General features: G+C 55.2%; 3 protein-coding genes across 4 annotated transcripts; 1 reads left to right on the top strand and 2 right to left on the bottom strand.

Moving 5' to 3' along the window:
* Positions 1–380: 380 nt before the first annotated feature.
* On the bottom strand, positions 381–2,453 carry NEURL2 (neuralized E3 ubiquitin protein ligase 2). 2 transcript variants are annotated; one of them, XM_082671665.1, is made up of 2 exons: positions 1,438–2,453; positions 381–616 (listed from the first exon to the last, which is right to left on the bottom strand). In XM_082671665.1, exons 1-2 carry the CDS (start codon positions 2,164–2,166, stop codon positions 587–589), a joined length of 759 nt encoding a protein of 252 aa, XP_082527791.1. In that variant the 5' UTR covers positions 2,167–2,453; the 3' UTR covers positions 381–586. The 2 variants fall into 2 exon arrangements, with proteins under 2 accessions (XP_082527791.1, XP_082527790.1); XM_082671664.1 differs by having other exon boundaries at positions 1,425–2,453.
* A 52-nt stretch (positions 2,454–2,505) lies between these two features.
* On the top strand, positions 2,506–9,515 carry CTSA (cathepsin A). The gene is made up of 15 exons (XM_082670905.1): positions 2,506–2,593; positions 2,810–2,991; positions 3,549–3,660; positions 3,926–3,976; positions 4,067–4,153; positions 4,383–4,538; positions 4,879–4,970; positions 5,340–5,424; positions 5,997–6,088; positions 6,170–6,248; positions 6,337–6,476; positions 7,562–7,637; positions 8,340–8,429; positions 8,604–8,708; positions 8,964–9,515. Exons 1-15 carry the CDS (start codon positions 2,540–2,542, stop codon positions 9,045–9,047), a joined length of 1,485 nt encoding a protein of 494 aa, XP_082527031.1. The 5' UTR covers positions 2,506–2,539; the 3' UTR covers positions 9,048–9,515.
* Positions 9,516–9,525: 10 nt separating this feature from the next.
* On the bottom strand, positions 9,526–18,798 carry PLTP (phospholipid transfer protein). The gene is made up of 15 exons (XM_082670904.1): positions 18,670–18,798; positions 18,485–18,584; positions 17,683–17,811; positions 16,957–17,112; positions 15,819–15,882; positions 15,659–15,722; positions 14,689–14,780; positions 13,382–13,558; positions 13,241–13,300; positions 11,779–11,943; positions 11,615–11,682; positions 10,441–10,483; positions 10,262–10,325; positions 10,100–10,176; positions 9,526–9,666 (listed from the first exon to the last, which is right to left on the bottom strand). Exons 1-15 carry the CDS (start codon positions 18,767–18,769, stop codon positions 9,535–9,537), a joined length of 1,491 nt encoding a protein of 496 aa, XP_082527030.1. The 5' UTR covers positions 18,770–18,798; the 3' UTR covers positions 9,526–9,534.
* Between the last annotated feature and the right edge of the window lie 2,941 nt (positions 18,799–21,739).

Raw genomic sequence — 21,739 nt, forward strand, 5'->3', positions numbered from 1 at the left:
AGGGTCAATTAAATCATAATCCCAGTGAGCAGTATTTTTTCAAAGTTCCTCAAGTGGTTATAACATGTGCCAAACCTGAGACCTCTGTTCTAGGGAAATGCTTCTCAATCCTGGCTGCACCTTAGAATCTCTAGGGGAGCTTTTACAAAAACAATGTCTAGCCCTCATCCTTTGACAAATCAAATGAGAATCTCCAGAGATGGCATCTGGGGCACCAGCAATCTAAGTATCCCAGATAATGAGTAGCCAGGCTAGGAACCACTGGTCTAGGTGATGTCAAAATGCTCTCATTCTCTCGTCTACCCTGCTGACCCCCAGTGATTCTAAAAGAAGTGCCCCTCACAGGCTTCAGGGGCAAGGAGACCCTCCAAGGATCAGCATCAGCAACGACTGTGTTTATTTCCATCCTGGCTAGTATCAGTATGGCCAGCTTCAGGGCAGCCACACCTCTGGGGCCAGGATGAATTCACGTGGCCCTGCTCCAGGGTGGCTGCAGGCCTTCACTCATACTTGCAGAAATCCTTAAGTCCTTTGGGCAGGTGGAGCCCGTCAATGGCCAGCCGGTGCACCACACTCCTCTGGATCACTAGGCGGCACAGGGTCTGCAGGGACGGCACTGTGGAAAGAAGGTTGTCAAAGGCAAAAGGAACGGGAGGGTTGGGCCGAGGCTGAGACCTAGATCTAGGTCTTGGTCCCCTCTTTGTCGTTGACTTGGGCAAGTCCCTTCACTCTCCAGGCCCAGCCTGGCATGGGGCTATTCACAGGACTGAGATAAGCACCTCTTTCGCAACACTTTCCCAGTTCTGCAGCCCTATTTCCATTATAGCACCCATCCTGCTCCCTTCCCCCTCGCTTAGCAGCTTCTGGGGTCAGGGGTGGCATTTGATTTACCTGTGCAACCCCCAGCCTCCTGCACAGGCCCGACACAGAGAGGGTTCTCGTTCACTGTATTCGTAAAATGTCATCAGATGGATAAATAAAAGGCTTAACAGGGCTATCATGAACCAGACCTCAGGATTAAGAAGCTCTCACATGGGGTTTAAAAGTGATGCCTTTAAACTGGTATGCCCAAATCGATGAGCATTTGTCTAATAAAAGAGCACATAATTCTCAAAGAGGACCAAAATCTAAAATCGGTGTAGAATTCATGCCCTAGGTTAATGCAGAAAATATTGGCAAAGCCAGAAAGGGAGTTGGAGGGCATCCTAATCAATCACAGCCAAGATGGGTAAATTGAGGCCCAGAGCCAGGGAAAGTGACTTGTCCAAGATCACAAGTAGAGGCAGAATCTGAAGTCAGATTCCCCAGCTTCTAAAATAATGCTGGACAAACCAAGGCCTTGCTACCTGTTTCAGGAGCCCTAGCAGGTTCCTGTCCCAACAGTAGGCCAGGAGGGGTCGCTGCCCAGGGTGTGGGATACCTACAGCCATACTCGACCTGGACCAGGCGCACGCTCTTGGTGGAGGCGAAGACGTCCACCACCGCGTAGAGGGGCTGGGCGGCTGGCAGCCCCCGGGCGCTGGGGCCCATGTCCTCGCCGTTGATGACGATATGCATGTCAGCCGTGCCGTCGGGGCGCGGGCAGAAGAGAACGCCCAGGCGGCTCCGACGTGCAGTCGGAGGCAGCATGTTCAGCTCATAGAGCTGGTCCAAGAGGTGGCTGTACAGCCCGGGACGGCTGCGGCCCACCAGGCGGTCGCGGGGAATGCGAAACTGCTCAATGCACAGATGCGGTTCCACCAGGAGGGCTGGGGGGCAGCTGGGGGCCAGCGCCTCCGCCTCCGGGCGGCCCTCCCGGGGCACGCGGTTGTGATGGCGCGTGATGGCGAAGACCCAGGTGTGGCCGAGGCTGACCAGGTCGGGCAGCGAAAACTCGGGCACGGCGGCCAGATTGGCGGGGTCCAGCGCAGTCAGGCCGAGGCGCAGGTGCCCGCACCAGCCCAGCTCTTTCTCCTCGATCTCCACCAGGAACACCTGGCCGGGGGCCAGCGGCTCGCGACTGAAGCACACGCCGTGGGCGAAGCTCTCCACGCGTGTGGCCCGCGTCCCGGAGGGGTCCACGCGGATGTTGGCACCGTGTACCGGGTGGAAGCGGGTGGGAGGGGGCTCGGGGCGCGCGGGGCCCCAGGGCGCACCCAATTCCACGGGGTCGGAGGCAGCAGCCATCTCCCAGCCATGAAGCAGGCCAGCGGGCGCCGGGGGCTATTTTGGGCAGCGGGCTCAGACGGTGACCACCATGTAAGGTACTTCCCCCCTGACTCCCTTCCCCGAGGCTCTGCCCAGGGGTCCTAGCGCCGCTGGCTCAGCCATCCCGCTTAGAACGGAGTCCCCGGGAGGCTGGGGGATTCTGGCCATCCACACCTGGGTCATCTGACCGCCGGCGCCCGGGATACGACCTGCGAGGCCTACGGACCTTCACCTTGTTTGACCGCCGCCGCCACCGCCCCCTCCGTCTTCCGGGTGCTCGAGGACGTGGGGGCGGGATGGGCAGGAGGAAGACTGTCACGTGACGCTGGAGCACACGTGACTCGGAGTACACATGACTTCCCGTCGCGGGCCACCTCCGGGAGAGCAAGGACGCGAGGCAGCAGAGGTGAGGGGACTCCGGAGGCTGGAAGAGATCCCGGAGGTTGGAAGGGATCCAGGAGCCCCCGGGGCGGGGCGCGGCGCGGCGCGGCGGAGGAAGCTCAGCGGGTGGGAGCTGGGACTGGGCCTGGGCTTCCCTCGCTGATGAGCCGCCAGCTCTTCCCCAGGGGCGGCTGAGCAGCTAGCGAGCGAGTAAACAGCCGGCACCCGCTTCCTGCCGCAGATGGTCCGAGCCGCGCTGTCGCCGCCATTCCTCCTGCTGCTGCTGCTCTCCTGGGCGCCCCGAAGCGAGGCAGCCCCCGACCAGGACGAGATCCAGTACCTGCCAGGGCTGACCAAGCAGCCGTCTTTCCGCCAGTACTCTGGCTACCTCAGAGGCTCCGGCTCCAAGCGCCTCCACTACTGGTCTGCAGCCCTGCCTTCCAGGGCGGGGTTGGGAGGGACACTGCGATGCCCACCGGCGGAGATGATGGGGGGGGGGTTCTCTTTTTTAATATAAATTTGTTTTATTTATTTACTTATTTTGGCTGTGTTGGGTCTTCGTTGCTGCGCGCGGGCTTTCTCTTGTTGCGGCGAGCGGGGGCTACTCCTCGTTGCGGTGCGCGGGTTTCTCATTGCAGTGGCTTCCCTCGTTATGGAGCACAGGCTCAAGGCGCGCGGGCTTCAGTAGTTGTGGCTCGTGGGCTCAGTAGTTGTGGCTTGCGGGCTCTAGGGCGCAGGCTCTGTGGTTGTGGCTCACGGGCTTAGTTGCTCCGCGGCATGTGGGAACTTCCCGGACCAGGGATCGAACCCTTGTCCCCTGCATTGGCAGACGGATTCTCAACCACTGCGCCACCAGGGAAGCCTGGGCGTGGGGGTGGGGGTGGGGGTGTTCTTAAGACCCCTGAAGGAGGCTGGGAGCAGGGAGGGCTGGAAGGAGCTCTCCCCCCACCTGCACCCATCCTAGCCTGACTCCCTCCCAGGTTTGTGGAGTCCCAGAAGGATCCCAAGAGCAGCCCTGTGGTGCTGTGGCTCAATGGAGGGCCGGGCTGTAGCTCCCTAGACGGCCTCCTCACCGAGCACGGCCCCTTCCTGGTGAGTGGAAAGCAGCTCGGTAACCCCTGGTGAGGGGCAGGGAGGGGACAGTTCCCAAAGGAAAGAAGCGGGGAAGAAGGAGAAAAGGACTTTGTGATCTTCTAAAGATGTGTCCGTTTCCTGAGCCTCAGTTTCTTCATCTGTACCATTGGCTTGACTATTAGTACCTTTCGGGGATTTTGCCCGATTATACAGTACTCAGCACGGTGGCCCTTTCCCTACCCCCAGCTGGCTCTCGGGACTTAGCCATCTCTTTCCTCCGCAGATCCAGCCAGATGGTGCCACTCTGGAGTACAACCCCTATTCCTGGAACCTGGTATCGCCGCCTCTGTGGGTCCTGTGGGGGTGTCTGGGCACTGGGATGGGGTGGGGAGCCCTCCTTAGCCCGTTTCCACTTCCCCTGTAGATTGCCAATGTGTTATACCTCGAGTCCCCAGCTGGGGTGGGCTTTTCCTACTCCGATGACAAGTCTTATGCAACCAATGACACCGAGGTGAGTCCGCTGCCTGCCCACGTGCCCCAGCCTTGCTGGGTGGCATGATGCGGGGAGAGAAAGAGCATGCCCTTGGAGTCCATCCGTGGCTCTGTTGTGTGCTAGGTGGTGTGGTTTGGACAAGTCACAACCTGTTGTACAAACAGGATGGGTTGGTGTCATTATCCCTGAGATTCTTTCTAGCTCAAACACTAACACTTCCCGATTCCCTCCATCCTGCCATCCCCAGGTGGCCCAGAGCAATTTTGAAGCCCTTAAAGATTTCTTCCGCCTCTTCCCGGAATACAAGGACAACGAGCTTTTCCTGACGGGAGAGAGCTATGCTGGCATCTACATCCCCACCCTGGCAGTGTTGGTCATGCAGGACCCCAGCATGAACCTTCAGGTGCAGGGAGGCTGCAGGAGGGAAGGGAGGCATCTTGGGGTCATAGCCTTGTGGTTAGCAAAGGTCAAACAGGTCAGCGCCTCCATTCCAACCCAGTCTTCCTTCATAACATTCCTGCCACTAGCTGGCGTCTCCCCGGCCTGTGTGCCTTCCACAACAGGGAACCTACTCCTCAAGCTGCCAGCTCCATTCTTTACGTTGAGTGGCCTCCCCCGCCTCCACCCACTCCCACAAGCCAGCCCGGGTTTCAGTTTCCAGACTGCTGAAGGTCTGGGTGCGGGTCAAGGGAGGCTCTTCTTCCTCACCGTCCAGATGAGCTAACGCCCTGGGTGTTTCACAGGGGCTGGCTGTGGGCAATGGACTCTCCTGCTATGAGCAGAATGACAACTCCCTCGTCTATTTCGCCTACTACCATGGCCTTCTGGGAAACAGGTATGGGAGGGGACCGCTGGGCAATCTCTGGGGCGCAGCAGGTCATGGGACCTCAGGTCTGTCCGCCAGGCACATGATATCCTGGGTCCTACCCTGGTTGATGAGCGGAAGGCGGGGCTGGGTTTGCTAGAAAGGTTTTGGTGCTGAAAGGCCAAAGCATAGACATCAGAGTGTAAAGGGACGAAGGAGGGCTGCAGCATGGCCCAGGGCAGCCAGGTTTGGGAGCTACATACCACGCCCTGTGATAAATGTCATTGTTCCCTGGGATTAGGTCCCTTGGGTCCAGGCCGTGATGGGAGGTTGAGAAGATGGGGTGTTCGCCTTCTCTGCCCACCATGGGCCTCAGCAAATCTCACTCATCTCCTACAGGCTCTGGTCTTCCCTCCAGACCCACTGCTGCTCTCAAAACAAGTGTAACTTCTACGACAACAGAGACCCACAATGCGTGACCAATGTGAGGTTCTGCCCCTGCCCTCCGTCACCCCTGACGGCCCCCATCCTGAGAAGGGGACCACATCCCCTTCGGGGACTCCTCCCCCTCATCCCCCTGTTGTTTCCTATCCTGCACCCTTCAGCAATTCGATGTCCTCTGGGACACATGAGTATGCATGTGTTCCCACACCACTTCCTGTGACTTCCCTGTGAGGGGAAAGGGCTTCTCACTCATCCATCGTCTGCGATGTGCCAGGACTGTGCTCAGCTATGGCAGCGTGGATTGTTCCATCTTCAAGAGTCTCCTTCAAGGGAGATGGTATTAGGCACATTTTCCAGATAAGGAAACTGAGGCCAAGCGTGTCGAAGTCGCTTGCCTGAAGTCACAGTGCTAGGAAGTAGAGGCCTTAGGATTTGGACCCGGGACTAGCAGATTCCTTCCACTGAGCCTCAGTTTCCCTGCCTGTGAAGAAAGGGGGGAAAGGGTAGTGACCAAGCGAAGCAGGAGAGCAATAAATCTTAGGGCGCTGTTGGGGAGGTCATGGGGAGGCCAGGATTCTGTAAAGCATGGTGGCTTTTGGGGTATCATTGCAGCTTCAGGAAGTGTCCCACATCGTGGGCAGCTCCGGCCTCAACGTCTACAACCTCTACGCTCCATGTGCTGGGGGGGTGCCCAGCCATCTAAGGTGGGCCCTGCCGTGTGCCCCTTGGGCCAACCCCAGTCCCATCTGGAGGCTCAGGCACTCATCCCCCGACCTCACTTGCAGGTACGAGAAGGACACTGTCGTGGTCCAGGATCTGGGCAACATCTTCACTCGCCTGCCACCCAAGCAGATGTGGCATCAGGTGTGCAAGGGCCCACGCTTACCTCCCAGCAGGGTGGGGAGGGACAGGGCAGGAAAGCAAAGATCCTGACCCTCTGTGCCCCCCCCAGGCACTGCTGCGTTCTGCGGGAGAGGTGCGCCTGGACCCCCCCTGCACCAACACCACAGCCGCCTCCACCTACCTCAACAACCCTCTTGTGCGGAAGGCCCTCCACATCCCCGAGCAGCTGCCCCGCTGGGACGTGTGCAAGTGGGTTTCTGTGACCGCTTGTGGCCTGGGGGGTGGCGGGCTGTTGTCCCCAGGGATCCTTTGGCTAGGGATTCTCAGTGGGGACACAGAGGGTGTTTGGGGTGTGGCTGAATTGTACAATAGGATGTTCAAGGTCTCTGACCCCCCTGAAGTTGACTGATATTCAGTCACCTCATTCTTTTTTTTTTTTTTTTTTTTTTTTGAGTTCCCACCCAGGGATTGAACCCGAGCCCTTGGCAGTGAAAACGCAGGAGTCCTAACCACTGGACCTCCGGGGAATTCCCCCAGCCACTTCATTCTTTTTTTTTTTTTTTAATCCTTGGCTGTGTCGGGTCTTCGTTGCAGTGCATGGGCTTCTCTCTAGTTGCAGCGCACGGGCTTCTCTCTAGTTGTGGCGCATGGGCTTCTCTCTAGTTGTGGCGCATGGGCTCTATAGTTTGCGGCATGCAGGCTCTCTCGTTGAGGCGTGCGAGCTCAGTAGTTGTGGCACCGGCTTAGTTGCCCCGAGGCATGTGGGATCTTAGTTCCCCGACCAGGGATCCAACCCACGTCCCCTGCATTGGAAGGCGGATTCTTTACCACTGGACCACCGGGGAAGTCCCAGCCACTTCATTCTTAAGCAGCCACATTGGTTGTTAAAGTATCAATTACTTAAATGGTATTTAGTAAAAAGACATTCCCATCCCCAGCCCCTCCCTGACTCCAGTACCACCCTAGCTGCCCACATCTCCTATGACCCCTACAAGTAAGAGGGTGACGCCTGGCACAGCAGGGGCCACTCAGTTCCATTCTGATTGGTCAGCACGAGCCCTTATGCACTCATGCCAGTGCAGCCCAGCCATTGTAACAAAGTGTCCCTGTACATTTCTAAATGGAGGAGATTTGGGGACCTCTGAATTCCAGTCCCTCCCTCCCATCTAGATAAGTCCTAGAGAGGTTACATGCCCAAGGAGGGACTGAATCCCAGCTATCTGCCTCGTAGGCTGGAGCTTGGGAATAGGAGGGGATAGGGGAGGGCGTCTGATCTATTGTCCCTTTTTCTCCCCCAACCTGGACCTGGTCTTCCTGCCCGCGTGCTCCTGCAGCTTCCTGGTGAATATCCAGTACCGCCGTCTCTACCAAACCATGTGTTCCCAGTACCTGAAGCTGCTGGCCGCACAGGTGAGTGGGGCCAGCACAGCTGGGTCCACCAGCAGCCTCAGGACCCTGGAGCAGTGTGGCGAGGCGGGGGCTCCTTCAGGGCGCCACTCGGGACAGGGGAAGCTGAAACTCCAAGAAGTGAAGTCACTTGCCCTAGGTCCTGTGGTCAGCAGGGTCAGGATTTGAACCTGGCTCTGTCCCCACCTTACGCTGCTCTGCTGGAGAGGGCAGAGAGGTCCGCATCAGCCAAGGAGCCATTAGGGTGAGAAGAGCTAGTCAGATCGTGTTACAGAGAGGCAGACTGGGGTCTGAGGTGGGAGAGGGCCTTGTCCAAGGTCACCTAGGAGATACTGGCAGAGCTGGGGTAGGACCAGGTTCTGTACAGCACAGTGGTTCAAGCATGGGCTCTGGGGTCAGACTGCCTGAGTACAAGTCCCTTTACTAGCCTACTAGCCAGGTGACTCTGGGCAAGTTTCTCATATATCTTGAGACTTGATTTCCCCATCCATAAAATGGGGTTATTGATGGTATCTACTACCTTCATAGGGAAAGCATTTAGCAGAGCACTGGGCAGGTAGGAAGTGGTCAGAAAACACAAGCGTTTCCTGGTTTATGCTGTTTAGCTGGGCCTCTTGAATTCCCTGAGGGGTAGGGCTTGAACTGGGGAAGGGCTGGGGTTTGGGCTTATTCCAAACCCCCCATTTTTCCCCTGCCCTGCTTCAGAAATACCGGATCCTGCTGTACAACGGAGATGTGGACATGGCCTGCAATTTCATGGGAGATGAGTGGTTTGTGGATTCCCTCAACCAGAAGGTGAGCCCGGGGTCCCAGCCCTGGGGTTGGGCCGGTACAGGGGTAGTGCAGCATGGCTCTGGCAGACAGAGGGGGCAAACCTGGAGGAGTTCCCGGCCCCTGAGGTCTTGCTGGTGGCTGTGAGCAGAGATGACGGGGCAGCTACAGGCTGCTAAATCTTTCCTGGTGGGGCAGATGGAGGTACAGCGCCGGCCCTGGTTGGTGGACTACGGGGACAGTGGAGAGCAGATCGCTGGCTTCGTGAAGGAGTTCTCCCACATCGCCTTTCTTACCATCAAGGTAGGGCCTGGGCCTGGTGAGGACTAGGGGGGCTGGGGGGATGGGGCAGGACCCACCTGTCCTTTCCTTCTGACCTCCTTTTATGCTGGGTTACCATCTGGCCCGTGGAAGGGCAAGTTTTCGGGGGAAGATGGGAAAAACAGATGGATTGGGGGAGCAGGAAGGTCACTGGCTAGAGGGGTCCAGTAGGATGAAGGAAGCACCCAAGGGCAGGGGTTGTACAGGGAAGGAATCTCACGAAGCTTTGCCCTTCAGGGTGCCGGACACATGGTCCCCACTGACAAGCCCCAGGCTGCCCTCACCATGTTCTCCCGCTTCCTGAATAAGCAGCCATACTGATGACCATGGGAGCAGCCCCCCACTGCCTGATCCAGCCCTTCCCAGCCTCTCCTGCCGGAAGGGAGGTCCTCCTTTATGCAAAATGCCCCTGTGGGGCAGATCCCTGCCTCCAGAACTGACCCCACCCGCCTCCGCAGCCCTGTGCATCCCAGACCTGGCCCCAGCGCCTCACATATACAGTCTGGGGGGAGTTTGCACTTTATAACTCACTGGGGTGAGGCCTGGCCCACTCCCTGCTTGAAGAATGCCCTCAAGGCACTGATCGCATCCCAGGAACACAACAGAGCTCAGGACAGCCCACGGGGAGGGTGGACGGACTGTAATTGATGGATTGACTGTGATTATGGAATTAAATTGGGTACAGCTTAAAACCCCATCTTCTCTGTGGCACTGGGGGTTAGAGGACACTAGAGGCTGTGGTGGGGTGAGGGAGGGGATGAGAGACGGTGGAGTCCTGAATGCAGCTGCGAGGGTCGGGGTTGAGGACTCAGACAGCTGCCATGGAGGGTGGCGGGGCACTGGGTGCTAGGGGGTCCCCGGTGTTGGCAGGCCGGTTCTTCTCAATCACCTCTCGCAGCCCTTTGGCAAAGTGGAGGTCAGCCCCGATGGTGAGGAAACCCTGTGCAGGGAGGCAGAGAAGGGAGTCTCTTCATTCGATTACCGAGAGCAGGGTTTAGAGACGGAGACAAGAGTCCCTGGCCTCAATCTAGTGGGAGAGGTGGAGCAGCAGAGCGGTTCTTATAACTCCCTATGAAGGGTGCTGAAACAGAGGCTGCAGGAGCACAGCCTGTGGAGGTCAAGGAGGGCTTCCTGGAGGAGATGAGCTCTTAGCTAAGACCTGAAAGATTAGTAGGCACTGAGGGTAGAATCAGGGAAGAGTGTTCCAAGGTGAGGACACAGCCGGTGCAAAGGGCTGGACGAATCTGATGTAAGATTAAAATAAGAAGAGGCAGTTGATAAGGGAGAAGCTAGGATCAGGTCAAGGAGGGCACACGAGAGCTGTAGAGGGAGGGGAAGGCTCTGCCCTCCTTCCCCATCGCACCCCTACTCACCGCGTGGTTCGTCACCACCTCGCGCACAAAGTCAATACCCTCGGGGAGTGGGATCTGCACCCCACGCCAGGTCCGCTCTGTGGATGGGAACAGCCAGCTCAATCTGGGCCCACCTGGCTCCCCTGTCCTTTCCCCCTCCCTCCTCACTTCCCCCAGCCCTACCATTAAGCATGGGCATCACCCCAATCTGCAGCATGGTCTTCAGAGGGGTCTGCAGTGGGATCAGCTGGGGGGGAGGAGGGAGGAAGTTAGGGCAGCCTGTAGAGGGTGGGCTCGCCTTCACTGCCCACCTCAATCCCAGCCCTGGCCCGCCCCCCCGCCCCCCCCAATTCCCAGCTCACTGCCAGCGACTCTAATGCAGACTGGTTTGAGTAGATTCGGAACCTGTGGGGAAAAAAGAAGGGTCCAGTGGGCACGAGCCCTTGGAAGCTCCACCTTCTCCAGGCCACTCAGGCCTCTACCCACCCAAAGCCCCTGAGTTTCAGTCTTACAGGTTACACCTACAAACCTTTCCAGGGGGTTCTACCAGTTTCCAGGTGTGTATCCTTGGGTGAGTCATTTTTCCCTCTTTGAGTCGCCTTTTCTCCAAGTCTGCTACTTTTTTTTCCAGTTTTTTTTGTTTGTTTAATTTCAAGTCTGCTACCTTTTATTTGTGGAGTACCTCCTATAAGCTAGACTTATGCTGATGGCTTTACATGTGTTGTTTACGTTTATTTAGCAAAACTTTCAGTGCTTACTCCCTGCCAGATACTGTGCATGTTAAAAAGTTAAATATTATTAAACTATCTTAAAATGCCACCTCATAACAACCCTAAGAAACAGGCACTATTACAATTTGCACTTTACAGAGGAGGCAAATGAGGCCCAGAGAGATTAAGTAATTTGCATAAGGTCACATAGCTGGCAAACTGCAGAACCTGTCTCCAGAATCTAGACTCCTAACCTCACCCTGCGTTATCTCATTTAACTCCCCAGAACAACGCTGTCCAATAGAACTTTCTGTAAAATGTTCTGTATCTGCACTGTCCACACAGTAACCATTAGCTACATGTGGTTATAGAAATGAACAACTGAGGAACTATTTAATTGTAATTAAATGTAAACAGCCACATGTGGCTAGTGTCTGCCACGTCAGACGGCACGTCCTTGGAAAGTAGGTGCTACTATTTTCTATATTTAATGCATGAAGGAAACGAAGCTCAGAAAGATAAAGTGACTTGTTTTAAGATCACAGAGCGAAGATGTGCAAAATCCATGTTTTCATGCACTTTGCTGTGTGACTGTAGGTGTGTCATTTAACCTTGCTGGGCCAGCTTGGTCATCTCTCATAATACCTGCTCTGGGTGGTGAGAATGCAGAGAAACTACACTAAAATGAAACACTTTTTATGCGTTAACAAGACCCCAGCTCTCCAGTGGCTTATAGGTATGACTGCATTTTAGCTCCCCAGTATTTTTGGGCAGGTGTGATTATCCTGAAGACACTGAGGCTCAGAGAGGTTACAGGCTCGCCCACCTGCGCAGGTCCAGCTGTGTGCGCAGCACCTTCCCCTGGAGTGCCATCTTGGCACTGAGACGGGCATCCTGTGTAGGAAGGTAGGGAGGGTGGTGTTACGGCCCCAAAGGGTGTCCGCAGTCCTCCTCCCCGATCTGTCACAGCCCCGACGCTGGTGGCCGTACCATGGTCATGCTGGACAGCTTGACCTCGGGCTGGTCGGGTGGGACCAGGGCGATTGTGACACTGGCAGTGACAGAGATGGTGGTGCCCGAGGGCTTGATGGTGCAGCGTGGTGGCGCCGTGACCCGCAGCTCCAGCTTCAGCGGAGAGTCGATCACTGCCGGCCTCTGGGGACAGAGCAGGGAGGACAGGTCAAGTTCCAGACGGGTCAAGTCCTCCTCCCTGTTGAGTCCCCGGGGAGGAGGGGGTGGCTGTACTGTCTGGGAGCCCAGAGACACAAATGGGAAGACTGGTCTGGCTTCTGGAACCCTCCAGAACTGTGTCCAGCCTCTGCCTTTGCTCAGACAAGGGGATGTTTCATTCTAGGAATGCCTCCTTCCTTCTCTTTCTGCTTTCCTCAGTTCTCAGTATTCAGGACCCATCTCCAATCCAGACTCCTCCGGGACAGTCTCTTTGCATTAAATATCCCAGGGAACTCCCTGGTAGTCCAGTGGTTAGGACTCGGCGCTTTCAGTGCCGTGGCCCCAGGTTCAATCCCTGGTCGGGGAACTAGGATCCCGCAAGCCGCACAGCGTAGCCAAAAAAAAAATCTCAAGCTTCGTGCCATATCTCTTTTCTTGAAACTGCTGAGCTATTTCTTCTACAGGCAGTGTAGTGACCAAGTGCTTACTTTTCACCAAACACTTCACGTGTATTAGCTCATTTAAACCTCACAATAACTGTGTGAAGCAGGTATTAAATTACACCCATTTGTGAGATGGGGAAATTGAGGCACAGAGAGGTTAAGCAACTTGTCCAAGTTGTTATTTAGTTGCAGAACTGGGACTCAGGCCCAGGCAGTCTGGCAATAGAGTCCATGCTCTTAACAACACTTGGCCACGATCATGATGACGACAAGGATAGCATTCAGAGCAGCTGGTGTTGACTGAGCACTTCCTCTGTTGTTGTAATTGCTCCAAATGTATTAATTCATTTAATCTTCATGACAACTCTGGGAGGTTGCATAGTATAGAGGAGAGAGGCAGGGTGACTTGGAATCACACAGATTCCTATCTGGGTTCAAATCTCAGCTCCATCATTTACAAGGAAGAACCAAGGACAGGTCCTTTAATGATCACTGAACTATTTCTTTAAAAAATTTAACTCCCCATTAAACAAGCGAAGATAAGCAAAAAGGATAATACATCTGTCGCTGTGAAAGCCCCTACCCTGGCCGAGCTTGGGTTCTCAGCCCACCCTCATCATGGCTTCGTGAAGGAGACGGAGCGGGGGCAGGAAGCCCCCTTCACAGACCTGGAAACAGGCTTGGCCAAGCGAGCAGATGTGGCCACAGGCAGGAGGCCAGGCCTTCTGTCTACTCCACAGCTGCCACTGGGGGCTCTACTTGCCTCACTGGTCCCATCACGGTGTGTGGATGGCGTGCCCACCCCCCTGGCCAGGTTCCTACCTCCCGCTGACACTCACCAGCAGGACGATGTTCCCAAAGTAGGTGGCTCTCAGCAGCATGTCCAGATCATGGGGCACCTGGACCAGGGAATTGGGGATAAGGCAGAAGTTCCATCACAGGCCCCCTCTTGCCCATCCCACAAACAGACCCTGGCATACCTTGGCCCCCACCAGCGACAGCTTCAGGGCCCCTGCCTGGAAGTAGCTCTCCATGGCAGAGTCGAAGAAGAACTCAGAGAAGGCCACGTATACCATCCGCTCTTCCTCGGGCAGCTGGGGCTCCACCGCCCGATTGCGCAGGCTCCAGTTGCCCTCGGCCAGGGGAAAGAAGGCCCCCTGGGGTTGGAGGATCAGGGTCAGGGCCAAGGCAGACTAGCCCAGCACCCAGATGTCTCCAGGCCCTGTGGGGATGGTGGGGGGTTGGACCTGGTTGCTGTCCTTGGGGGACTCAACAGGTACTTTTCTTAAAAAGCATGGAAAGGAGGGTAGCAGGAGTGCTTCAAGGGAGCAATCCCATCAGACTGGAGAAGGGAGGCTCAGCAAAGGGTTCAAGGAGGAGGTAGCACTTGAGTGGGCCTTGAGACTAGATGGTAGTAATGACGGCAGCTGCTGCCTACACATACACAGTAATTCTTCTGTGCCCCTTACCTAGACCAACTCCTTTAATCCACATAACATCCCATGAGATTATCTTCTCTCTTTTTTTTTCTTAATTGTTTGGCCTTGCCACGCGGCATGTGGGATCTTAATTCCCTGAGCAGGGATCGAACCTGTGCCCCCTGCAGTGGAAGCATGGAGTCTTAACCACTGGACCACCAGGGAAGTCCCGAGATTATCTTTTCTTACTGTATTATTTCCATTTACGTATTAGGAAACAGGCATAGAAAGGTTAAGCCACTGGCTTAAGATCACACAGCCAGTAAGTGGCAGAGCTGGGAGCTGACCTTCAGGCATTCTAGCTCCAGAGTCTGTGCTCTGCAACTCTGCTGCACTCCACTGGGAGGGGCAATGGTAATGGCCACATACTAGTTGAGTGGCCTTGGACAGGTGCCATCGCCTCCCTGAGCAAGTCTCCACATCCCTAAAATGAGTGTAACGCCACTGCCTGATGTACAGGGTTGTGACAGGATGAAATGAGATTGTGTGCGTTAGAGCTGAATGTTCAATTCCTTCCAGGAAGATGGGGGAAGACAGCATGAGCAAAGGCCCTGAGGTAGGAAGCGAAGGGCATTTTTTGGAACTAGTAGGTGCAGAGGAACAGGATGAAGTGAGAAAGTTGGGGTCAGACAAGATGAACAAGGCTGAGTGCCAGGCTCAGGAGTTGAACCTGATTCTGTAGCCAGTGGGAAGCCACCGCATCCCCTGCAATGGAGGGGCCGCATCAGAGCTGTGCTTTAGGGAACTAAAACCAGCATTGTAGGGGAGAAGGAGGGGGTCTGGTTACACACACCAGCCAGACAGCTCACCCGGAATTCCATGTCCAGCGTGCTGGCGGAGGCCACGGGATCCTTCACGAGGGAGTAGTCAATGCCAACGAGCTCGTCCACAGCACTGCGCACTGCGGGGAGGGGCTTGAGTCCCGCAAAGCTGTGTGATGCTGGGCAGGGTGCTTAAGCTCTCTGGGCCTCAGTTGCTCGTTCATAGCATGGTGATCCTAATACTTCCCTCACAGGGTTGTTATGAGGATCAAATTAGTTTTACGTGGAAAGCATTTAGTGCCTGGTGTGCAGGAAGTGCACAACAATGTTAGCTATTATTATTGTGGGAATTTTGTGGTGTTTTTTTTTTTTGGGGGGGGGTGCCACACTGGGCGGCTTTCGGGATCTTAGTTCCCCGACCAGGGATTAAACCCAGGGCCACAGCAGTGAAAGCGCCGAGTCCTAACCACTCAACCGCCAGGGAAGTCCCTATTATTATTGTTGTTGTTGTTGTTGTTATTACTACTACTACTACTATCAGTACATAGGTTTCATCAAGTCACTAAACAAGATGGCAAGGGATTCCCTTCTCTCATTGGTTTCCCCTGCCTTCTCCTTCCTGTCCTGTGCCCCTTGTATGTGGCGTGATGATCTCATAGCTTAGGAAAAGAGAATTCACGTTAATTGAGCTCCTATTAAGTGCCCGGTGATGAACACAAATGAGGGCCCAACAGCAAGCACATATTAAGGATCTTGACAGCCATGCCCTCAGTCAACCCTCAGCAACCCAGGGGAGTGGTCCTCAGCCAGGCAAGGAAACCAAGTGAGAGAAGTGAGCACTTACCTTGGGTCACGCAGGAAGGCAGAGGCCACATTTGAACCCAGGGCTGTTCATCACAGGGCTTGGAAGGGGCCTACTCAGGTGCTATCTGATAGCTGCGCACCCAGCCTCCTCCCCAGCCCCACTCCAGACCCAAGGCCGGGCCCAGAGCTCTCCGTCCCACCCGCACCAACTCACCAGGCACGGTGTCCAGCAGGGAGTTGAGAAGCACGGTCCCTGCATGGTAGAGCACGGGGCAGATCTGGGAGGTGGGGGCCAGAGTCAGGGTCTTCGAAAGAGAGGGCATGCCCACCCCCGCTGTCCCCCAACACCGCCCCCCACTCGCCACTGCCCACACCTGCTGGTTGAGGAGGAAGCGCATCCCTGAGGTGATGAACATGGAGAGGAATTCATACACCTTCCTGTGAGGAGGGGAGAGGCCAGGTGAATCCAGACCCTGCCCCACCCCCAACCCAGGTCTGGGAGAAATCACAGCATCCAGAGATGGTGAGGGGTGGGGGGAATACCCCTACTTTAACTTAAATTACCACCTCTTTAGTGGAGGTTTTCCATGACTTGGGCTCAAATCCCCTTCTCCAGGCTGATTCTCAAGACCTCCTCTCCCACCCTGTCCCCCACCAGCCAAATGAATCTACCCAGAGTTCCTCAAATCTCCTCTGAGCATCCTCAACTCCATATGCTTACTCATGTCCTCCCTTACACCCTCAATACTCCTGTCCTGTATTTCCCCGTCTGGGTGCAGATGCTTCCTCTTCCAGGCAGTCCTCCTGGATTACCCTCCTCTGAACCTCCCTTCTCCAGAGTACTTTCTTGGTCCCTCTCTCAAGGCCCCAATGACAAATGTTTTGTCCCTCCAGTCAGGCTCTGTGCTCCTTTTTAAATCCTCAGGGCCTGGCATACACTTTGTTGAATAAATAAAAAATTGACTAAATTGACCAACACCAGATAATAAATCCACCATTTTCTCTCCCCCACCCTCTTCCAGAACCAGCACAAATTCCCCTTCTCAGCCCCAAACCTGGAACTATGTTATTATTTTTGTTATTAGTAGTAAGAGCTACCAGTTATTGAGAAGCAGGTACACACCCAACCAAGTACACCACTGTGTACGCTGGTCCTCTCAATGGTTATTATTGAGAACCAAGTACACACCCACCCGAGTACACCACTGTGTACGCTGGTCCTCTCAATGGTTCTTATCTAAGTGGCTAGCCCATACTATATGTCAGGTACTGTTCTAAATATTTTTATATAGATTAAGATAAACAGTCCTCACATCTCATAAAGTAGGTCCTATTACCATCCCTATCTTACAGAGCTTCAGCGACTTGCCCAAGGTCACACAGCCAGGAAGTGGTGGCGCTGAGATTTAGACCCAGTTAGTCTGACTCCCAAGCCTGCACATTGTGCGTTGCACTAAGCAGATGGGCTGTGGGTCTCAAATGGCGTGCACTGGGCTTGGGGACGGGGCTTACTTGAAGGTTCCCCCAAAGGCTGCATGCATTCTGGAGACAGAGGCCTGGCAGGAGACGTTGGATACTTTGATCCGGCCAGTGGGATCCCGGGAGAGCTGCAGAGCGGTGTGGATGGACACACCCTCGGCAGAGGCGTTGATATATCCCCCATCGTAGCTGCGGTGGGGGTGGGGGTGGGAGGGTTAATGTTCACTCTGGCTTAGAGCTTAACCAAGTCTTCACTGCCCTCCTCCCCACCCCTCTACATCATGACTGCTCTTAATAAGACTTTATTTACTTCTGCACAGTATACCAGACATTCTATGAATTGGGTAAGATTGTCCCTATTGTACAGATGAGGAAACTGAGGCTCAGAAAGGCTAAGGGGGACTTCCCTGGTGGCGCAGTGGTCAAGAATCCGCCTGTCAATGCAGGGGACACGGGTTTGATCCCTGGTCTGGGAAGGTCCCACATGCTGCGGAGCAGCTAAGCCCTTGCGCCACAACTACTGAGCCTGCGCTCTAGAGCCCGTGCTCCACAACGAGAGAAGCCACCGCGATGAGAAGCCCACGTACCACAACAGAGTCAACCCCGCTAGCCGCAACTAGAGAAAGCCCGCGCGCAACAACGAAGACCCAACGCAGCCAGAAAAAAAAAAAAAAAAGGCTAAAGGATTGCCCACAGCTCCACAGCACCCCCAGTCCTCCTGATCCGCCCTCCACTGCCCTGAGGGTGCCGGATCCTCACAAGAACCAGTAGAGGAGCTGTCTCCGGAAGCGCAGCCCCAAGGAGCCATTGTTGATCTGTAGCATGAGCTCCTGCTCTGGCTGGAAATGGAGCTCAGAGGATGTCAGCTGCAGCTCCATGACCTTCACCCTGTGGGAGGAGACCTCAGGGTCAAATTCAGGACCAAGAAAAGGGGACCCCACCCAACCACAGCAAATTCATTCCCTCCTCTTCCAGTCCAGGCCTGGGGAAGCTGGCGTGGGTAGAATGAATTCTTCCATTGCCCCTCACGTACCCAACGTGTGCTTGGGTGGCGAAAACTTGGACTTGGGTGGGTCAGAGACTAACTTCTCATGACCCAGGTGTTAAAGGTGAGCTTCACCCCCTCTCTTAGAAGTCTTCCTCCCTTCCCCACCCTGGGATTGCTAGACCCTGTCCCCACTATCCTAAACCACAGGCCTTTATCTCTGGTTCCTCTGACCTCTCCCATTAGCTCCACCTGGGTGCCCTACATCCCACTCTCATCCACCGGCAATTTTCTTGACTCCGCCTCTCTGGAACTCTTTGGCCAGCCTCAGTTCCACAGGTTAGGCTTCACTTTTCTCGGTCCCTACTACATTTTTAGGCCACGCCCACCTCCTTGGTCCCGCCTCTGTAGGCAGTCTAGGCCTTTATCTTTTCGGGCCTCATTCAGTGTCTTAAGTCCAGCCTCCTCGATTTGGCCACGCCCACATTACGCTCAGGCATCCTGTCTTCGAGACTCCGTAGGTATTTCCTAAGCCCCGCCCCCTACCAAGACCCCGACCCCTCGGCCCCCACTTACTCAGAGATATTGTAGTAGAAGTGGCCTTCTCGGCCCCGCACGTCCGGAATGGTGATGGTCTCCAGCTCTTGCTCCAGAAAGCGCAAACCCTCCTGCTTCACTGAAGCAGCAATGAGGCCCTTAGCTCCTGCACGCCCGCCGGTGCGACTCCTCCCACAGCCGCCCCGGCCCGCCCCCACTCTTACCTAGCTCAAGCGCCTTGGAGGTGATGCGGATCTTGCAGCCGGGGAGCTCAGCCTGAGCGCCTGCCAGCAGCGCTAGAAACAGGGCCCCGAAGAGGGCCATGGCGAGCGGGCCTGGGGGTGGGGTGGGATCGCGGGAGTCATCCGGGCCTCTAAAACCCACTCCTCGGATGGCCAACCAAAAGAGGGGGCTGGCCGGGATCGTTAAGCTTGAGATAGCTCTTCGGGGAACTTGGAACCAATAACATTGCCTCCATTTGACAGACGCGGAAACTGAGGCTCATGCGACGTGCGCTCTGGCTCCCAGAGGATTTGGGGCACGGGGGAGAGGAAGGGGACCTCCTCGGCTCGCTTTTGCAACGACCGCATGACGAGTTTGGACCTCCCGGGGACCAAGCCCCCCCCCCCGCCCAACAACATCCCTCTTCCTCTGCGGCGGGCGGGCGCGGCTTGCACGTTACCATGGGAACGGCTGCACGCGCATTCCTCGGGGGTGGCTTGCGGTCTCCTAGGCCCCGAGCCGGAGGAGCCAAGGGAGAAAGCTGCCGGCCCGACCTCCGGCTCCCGGGTCTCCCGGCTCCTCCAGGTCCTAAATACCTGTCGTCGGGCTTCTGCCTGGTGCCCCCCGTTTCAGCGCCCTCCTTCAGGGGCTCTCTTCCCCACCCCGGGCTCAGTAGACCACGCGGCCGGGCGAGGGTCTGGGGGTGGATGGGGACGCGCCCCAACTCACTCAAAGGTGGAGCTGGTGGTCGGCGCGGTCACGTGGGGCGGCGGGCAAAGCAGGGGATCCAGGCGGCGGGGTCTGGCGGGCAGCGCTGTTCCAGCCGCCTTTATAAAGACGGGCCTCCCCGACCCCCCTCCTCTCTCCCACTCTCCCCTCCTCCCTCAGGGGTTGGGAGGGAATGGGGCGGGACGCTGGCAGCCGGGAGGGTGGAGAGGGCTGTACGGAGCCCCGTGACAAGCCTGGCCGTTGTCAAGACAAGTGGGGGACCCAAGCGCGGCAGGAGGGAGGGAAGTGCAGAAGTCGGCCCGCCCAACCCCAGTAATCCCTGCTTTGCTGGGACCTTGGTTCAAATTCCACTTACCCATCTCCTCCTGCATGATCCTGAACAAGTCATTTCACTTGGGTTCCTGAGCCTCAGTTTCCTCATCCAGCAAAATGTGTGTGACAATAGGAACTACCTCTTAGGCCCAGGGCAAGCCACAGAGTCAATGCCCAAGGCACGTTTTTTTCCTTCCCTTCCACCCAGAATCATCTCAGTACCTCTCTTTGCCAGGTTTCACTATGGGAAGCTCCACGGCCACCCCACGCCCACTGTCTCTGTGTCACTGCCTGCGGACCTTAAGGGCCCAGGGACCTCTCCCACTGGGGTTCATCCAAATACTGCCAGCCCAGGAAGACAGCACACAAGCTGCGGGAATCACCTGGAGAGAGGTTTGGCATTTCCCCAGGGACTGTGGATTTTTGGTGAGACTTTGGAGCTAGGTTCTCTGCACGTGTACTGCCTATCGGTGTTCCCAGCTCCTAGGATGGGCACAGAGTGGGTGCTTGCTACCTTTTTGTTATCAAATGCATGAAAGTGGAAAGGAGAAACGATGATTAATGTCTGTTGAACATGTATTTAGCACAAAGCACGAATCCAGGCATGATGAGCAATTCCTCCTAATTTGCCCAGAACTTTCCCAGATTTTGAAACAGAAAGTCTCCCTTCCAGGGAGCCCCCTCAGTCCCAGGGAACCAGGATGGTTGGTCACCCGAGATCTAGATTAACTTGTTTTATCTTCTTTTATTTATTTATTTTTTTGTTTGTGTTTACTTTTGACTGCGTTGGATCTTTGTTGCTGGGCGCGGGCTTTCTCTTGTTGCGGCAAGTGGAGGCTACTCTTCGTTGTGGTGCGCAGAGTCCTCATTGTCATGGCTTCTCTTGTTGCAGAGCACGGGCTCTAGGTGCGCGGGCTTCAGTAGTTGTGGCACGCGGGCTCAGTAGTTGTGGTGCATGGGCTTAGTTGCTCTGCGGCGTGTGGGATCTTCCCGGGCCAGGGCTCGAACCCCTGCCCCCTGCACTGGCAGGCGGATTCTTAACCACTGCGCCACCAGGGAAGCCCTGTTTAATCTTCTTAACAACCTGTGAGGTTGGCATTATTATGAACCCTCTTTAGCAGGAAACTAGAGGTAAAGACAATCCTTGGCTACTACTGGGGAGCTCAGAGACTGTTCATGGCAGGGTGGGAGGTCAGAAGTGAGTGTTTACAGCCCAGTAGTTAAGTGCTTTGACTGTGTTCGAAGGGTTCAAATCCTAGACTGTCAATTTTTAGATGTATGACCTTGGACCCCTTACTTTAGCAGCTGTAAGCCTCAATTTCCACATCCTAAAATGGATACAATTAGATTATTGCAAGAATAAATTAAACAGGCATAGTGCATGTGCCGGGCATGATAACGGCACACCATTAACGCCATTAACCAATAAATGCTAGCTAGCTATTGTGATTAGGGGCACAGATCACAAGCAAACAAGGCAGAAAGGGTGTAGGAGGGGAACAGAGAAAGTGCTAAGGAGATCCAGAAGAGGAAGTGCCTATACGCCTTTGAACTCTAGTAACCCTCACTCTTCCCGGAGTCTGGCTGAAGCAGAAAACCTGGTGAATGTTAGTTTTTCTTTCCTCTCATTTTCTTAACTGGAATGCAAGCTGTCTTTGTATCATTGTTATCTCTTACAGGGTCTTGGCCCCTGTAATTTACTGTCCCCAGAGCAGCCCCAGCGAACTTTAAATGTAGCAGTGTGACACTGGGCCAGTGGTTTAACCTCCATGGGCCTTTGTTTCCTCATCTATAAAATGAGGACAATCAAAGTACCTCCTTCTTAGGGTGGCTTGTGAGGATTAAATGAGTTAATGCATGTAAAGGGCTTAGTAAGCACCTGGCATTTATTAAGGGCTCAAAAAGTCACTACAATTATTAGCATCATTTAGCCATCATTCAGTGGCTTTCCACCACACTTGAAATAAACTGCCTCCATGCCCTGATTTCTAGACACATGAAAGGACCTTTTCCTGTCTCCTTTCCCACCAC

This window comes from Grampus griseus, assembly GCF_964374135.1.
Source record: "Grampus griseus genome assembly, chromosome: 14".
Lineage (NCBI taxonomy): Eukaryota > Metazoa > Chordata > Mammalia > Artiodactyla > Delphinidae > Grampus > Grampus griseus.

Coding starts and splice junctions, on each gene's coding strand:
- NEURL2 (XM_082671664.1), bottom strand. CDS start 2,166: ATGGCTGCTGCCTCCGACCCCGTGGAATTGGGTGCGCCCTGGGGCCCC. Junction 617..1,424: donor GGTCCAGGTCGAGTATGGCT/GTAGGTATCCCA, acceptor TTCTTTCCACAG/TGCCGTCCCTGCAGACCCTG.
- CTSA (XM_082670905.1), top strand. CDS start 2,540: ATGACTTCCCGTCGCGGGCCACCTCCGGGAGAGCAAGGACGCGAGGCA. Junction 3,977..4,066: donor ACCCCTATTCCTGGAACCTG/GTATCGCCGCCT, acceptor CTTCCCCTGTAG/ATTGCCAATGTGTTATACCT. Junction 6,089..6,169: donor GGGGTGCCCAGCCATCTAAG/GTGGGCCCTGCC, acceptor CCTCACTTGCAG/GTACGAGAAGGACACTGTCG.
- PLTP (XM_082670904.1), bottom strand. CDS start 18,769: ATGGCCCTCTTCGGGGCCCTGTTTCTAGCGCTGCTGGCAGGCGCTCAG. Junction 15,723..15,818: donor GCTTCCTCCTCAACCAGCAG/GTGTGGGCAGTG, acceptor CCCACCTCCCAG/ATCTGCCCCGTGCTCTACCA. Junction 13,301..13,381: donor TGTCGCTGGTGGGGGCCAAG/GTATGCCAGGGT, acceptor TCCCTGGTCCAG/GTGCCCCATGATCTGGACAT.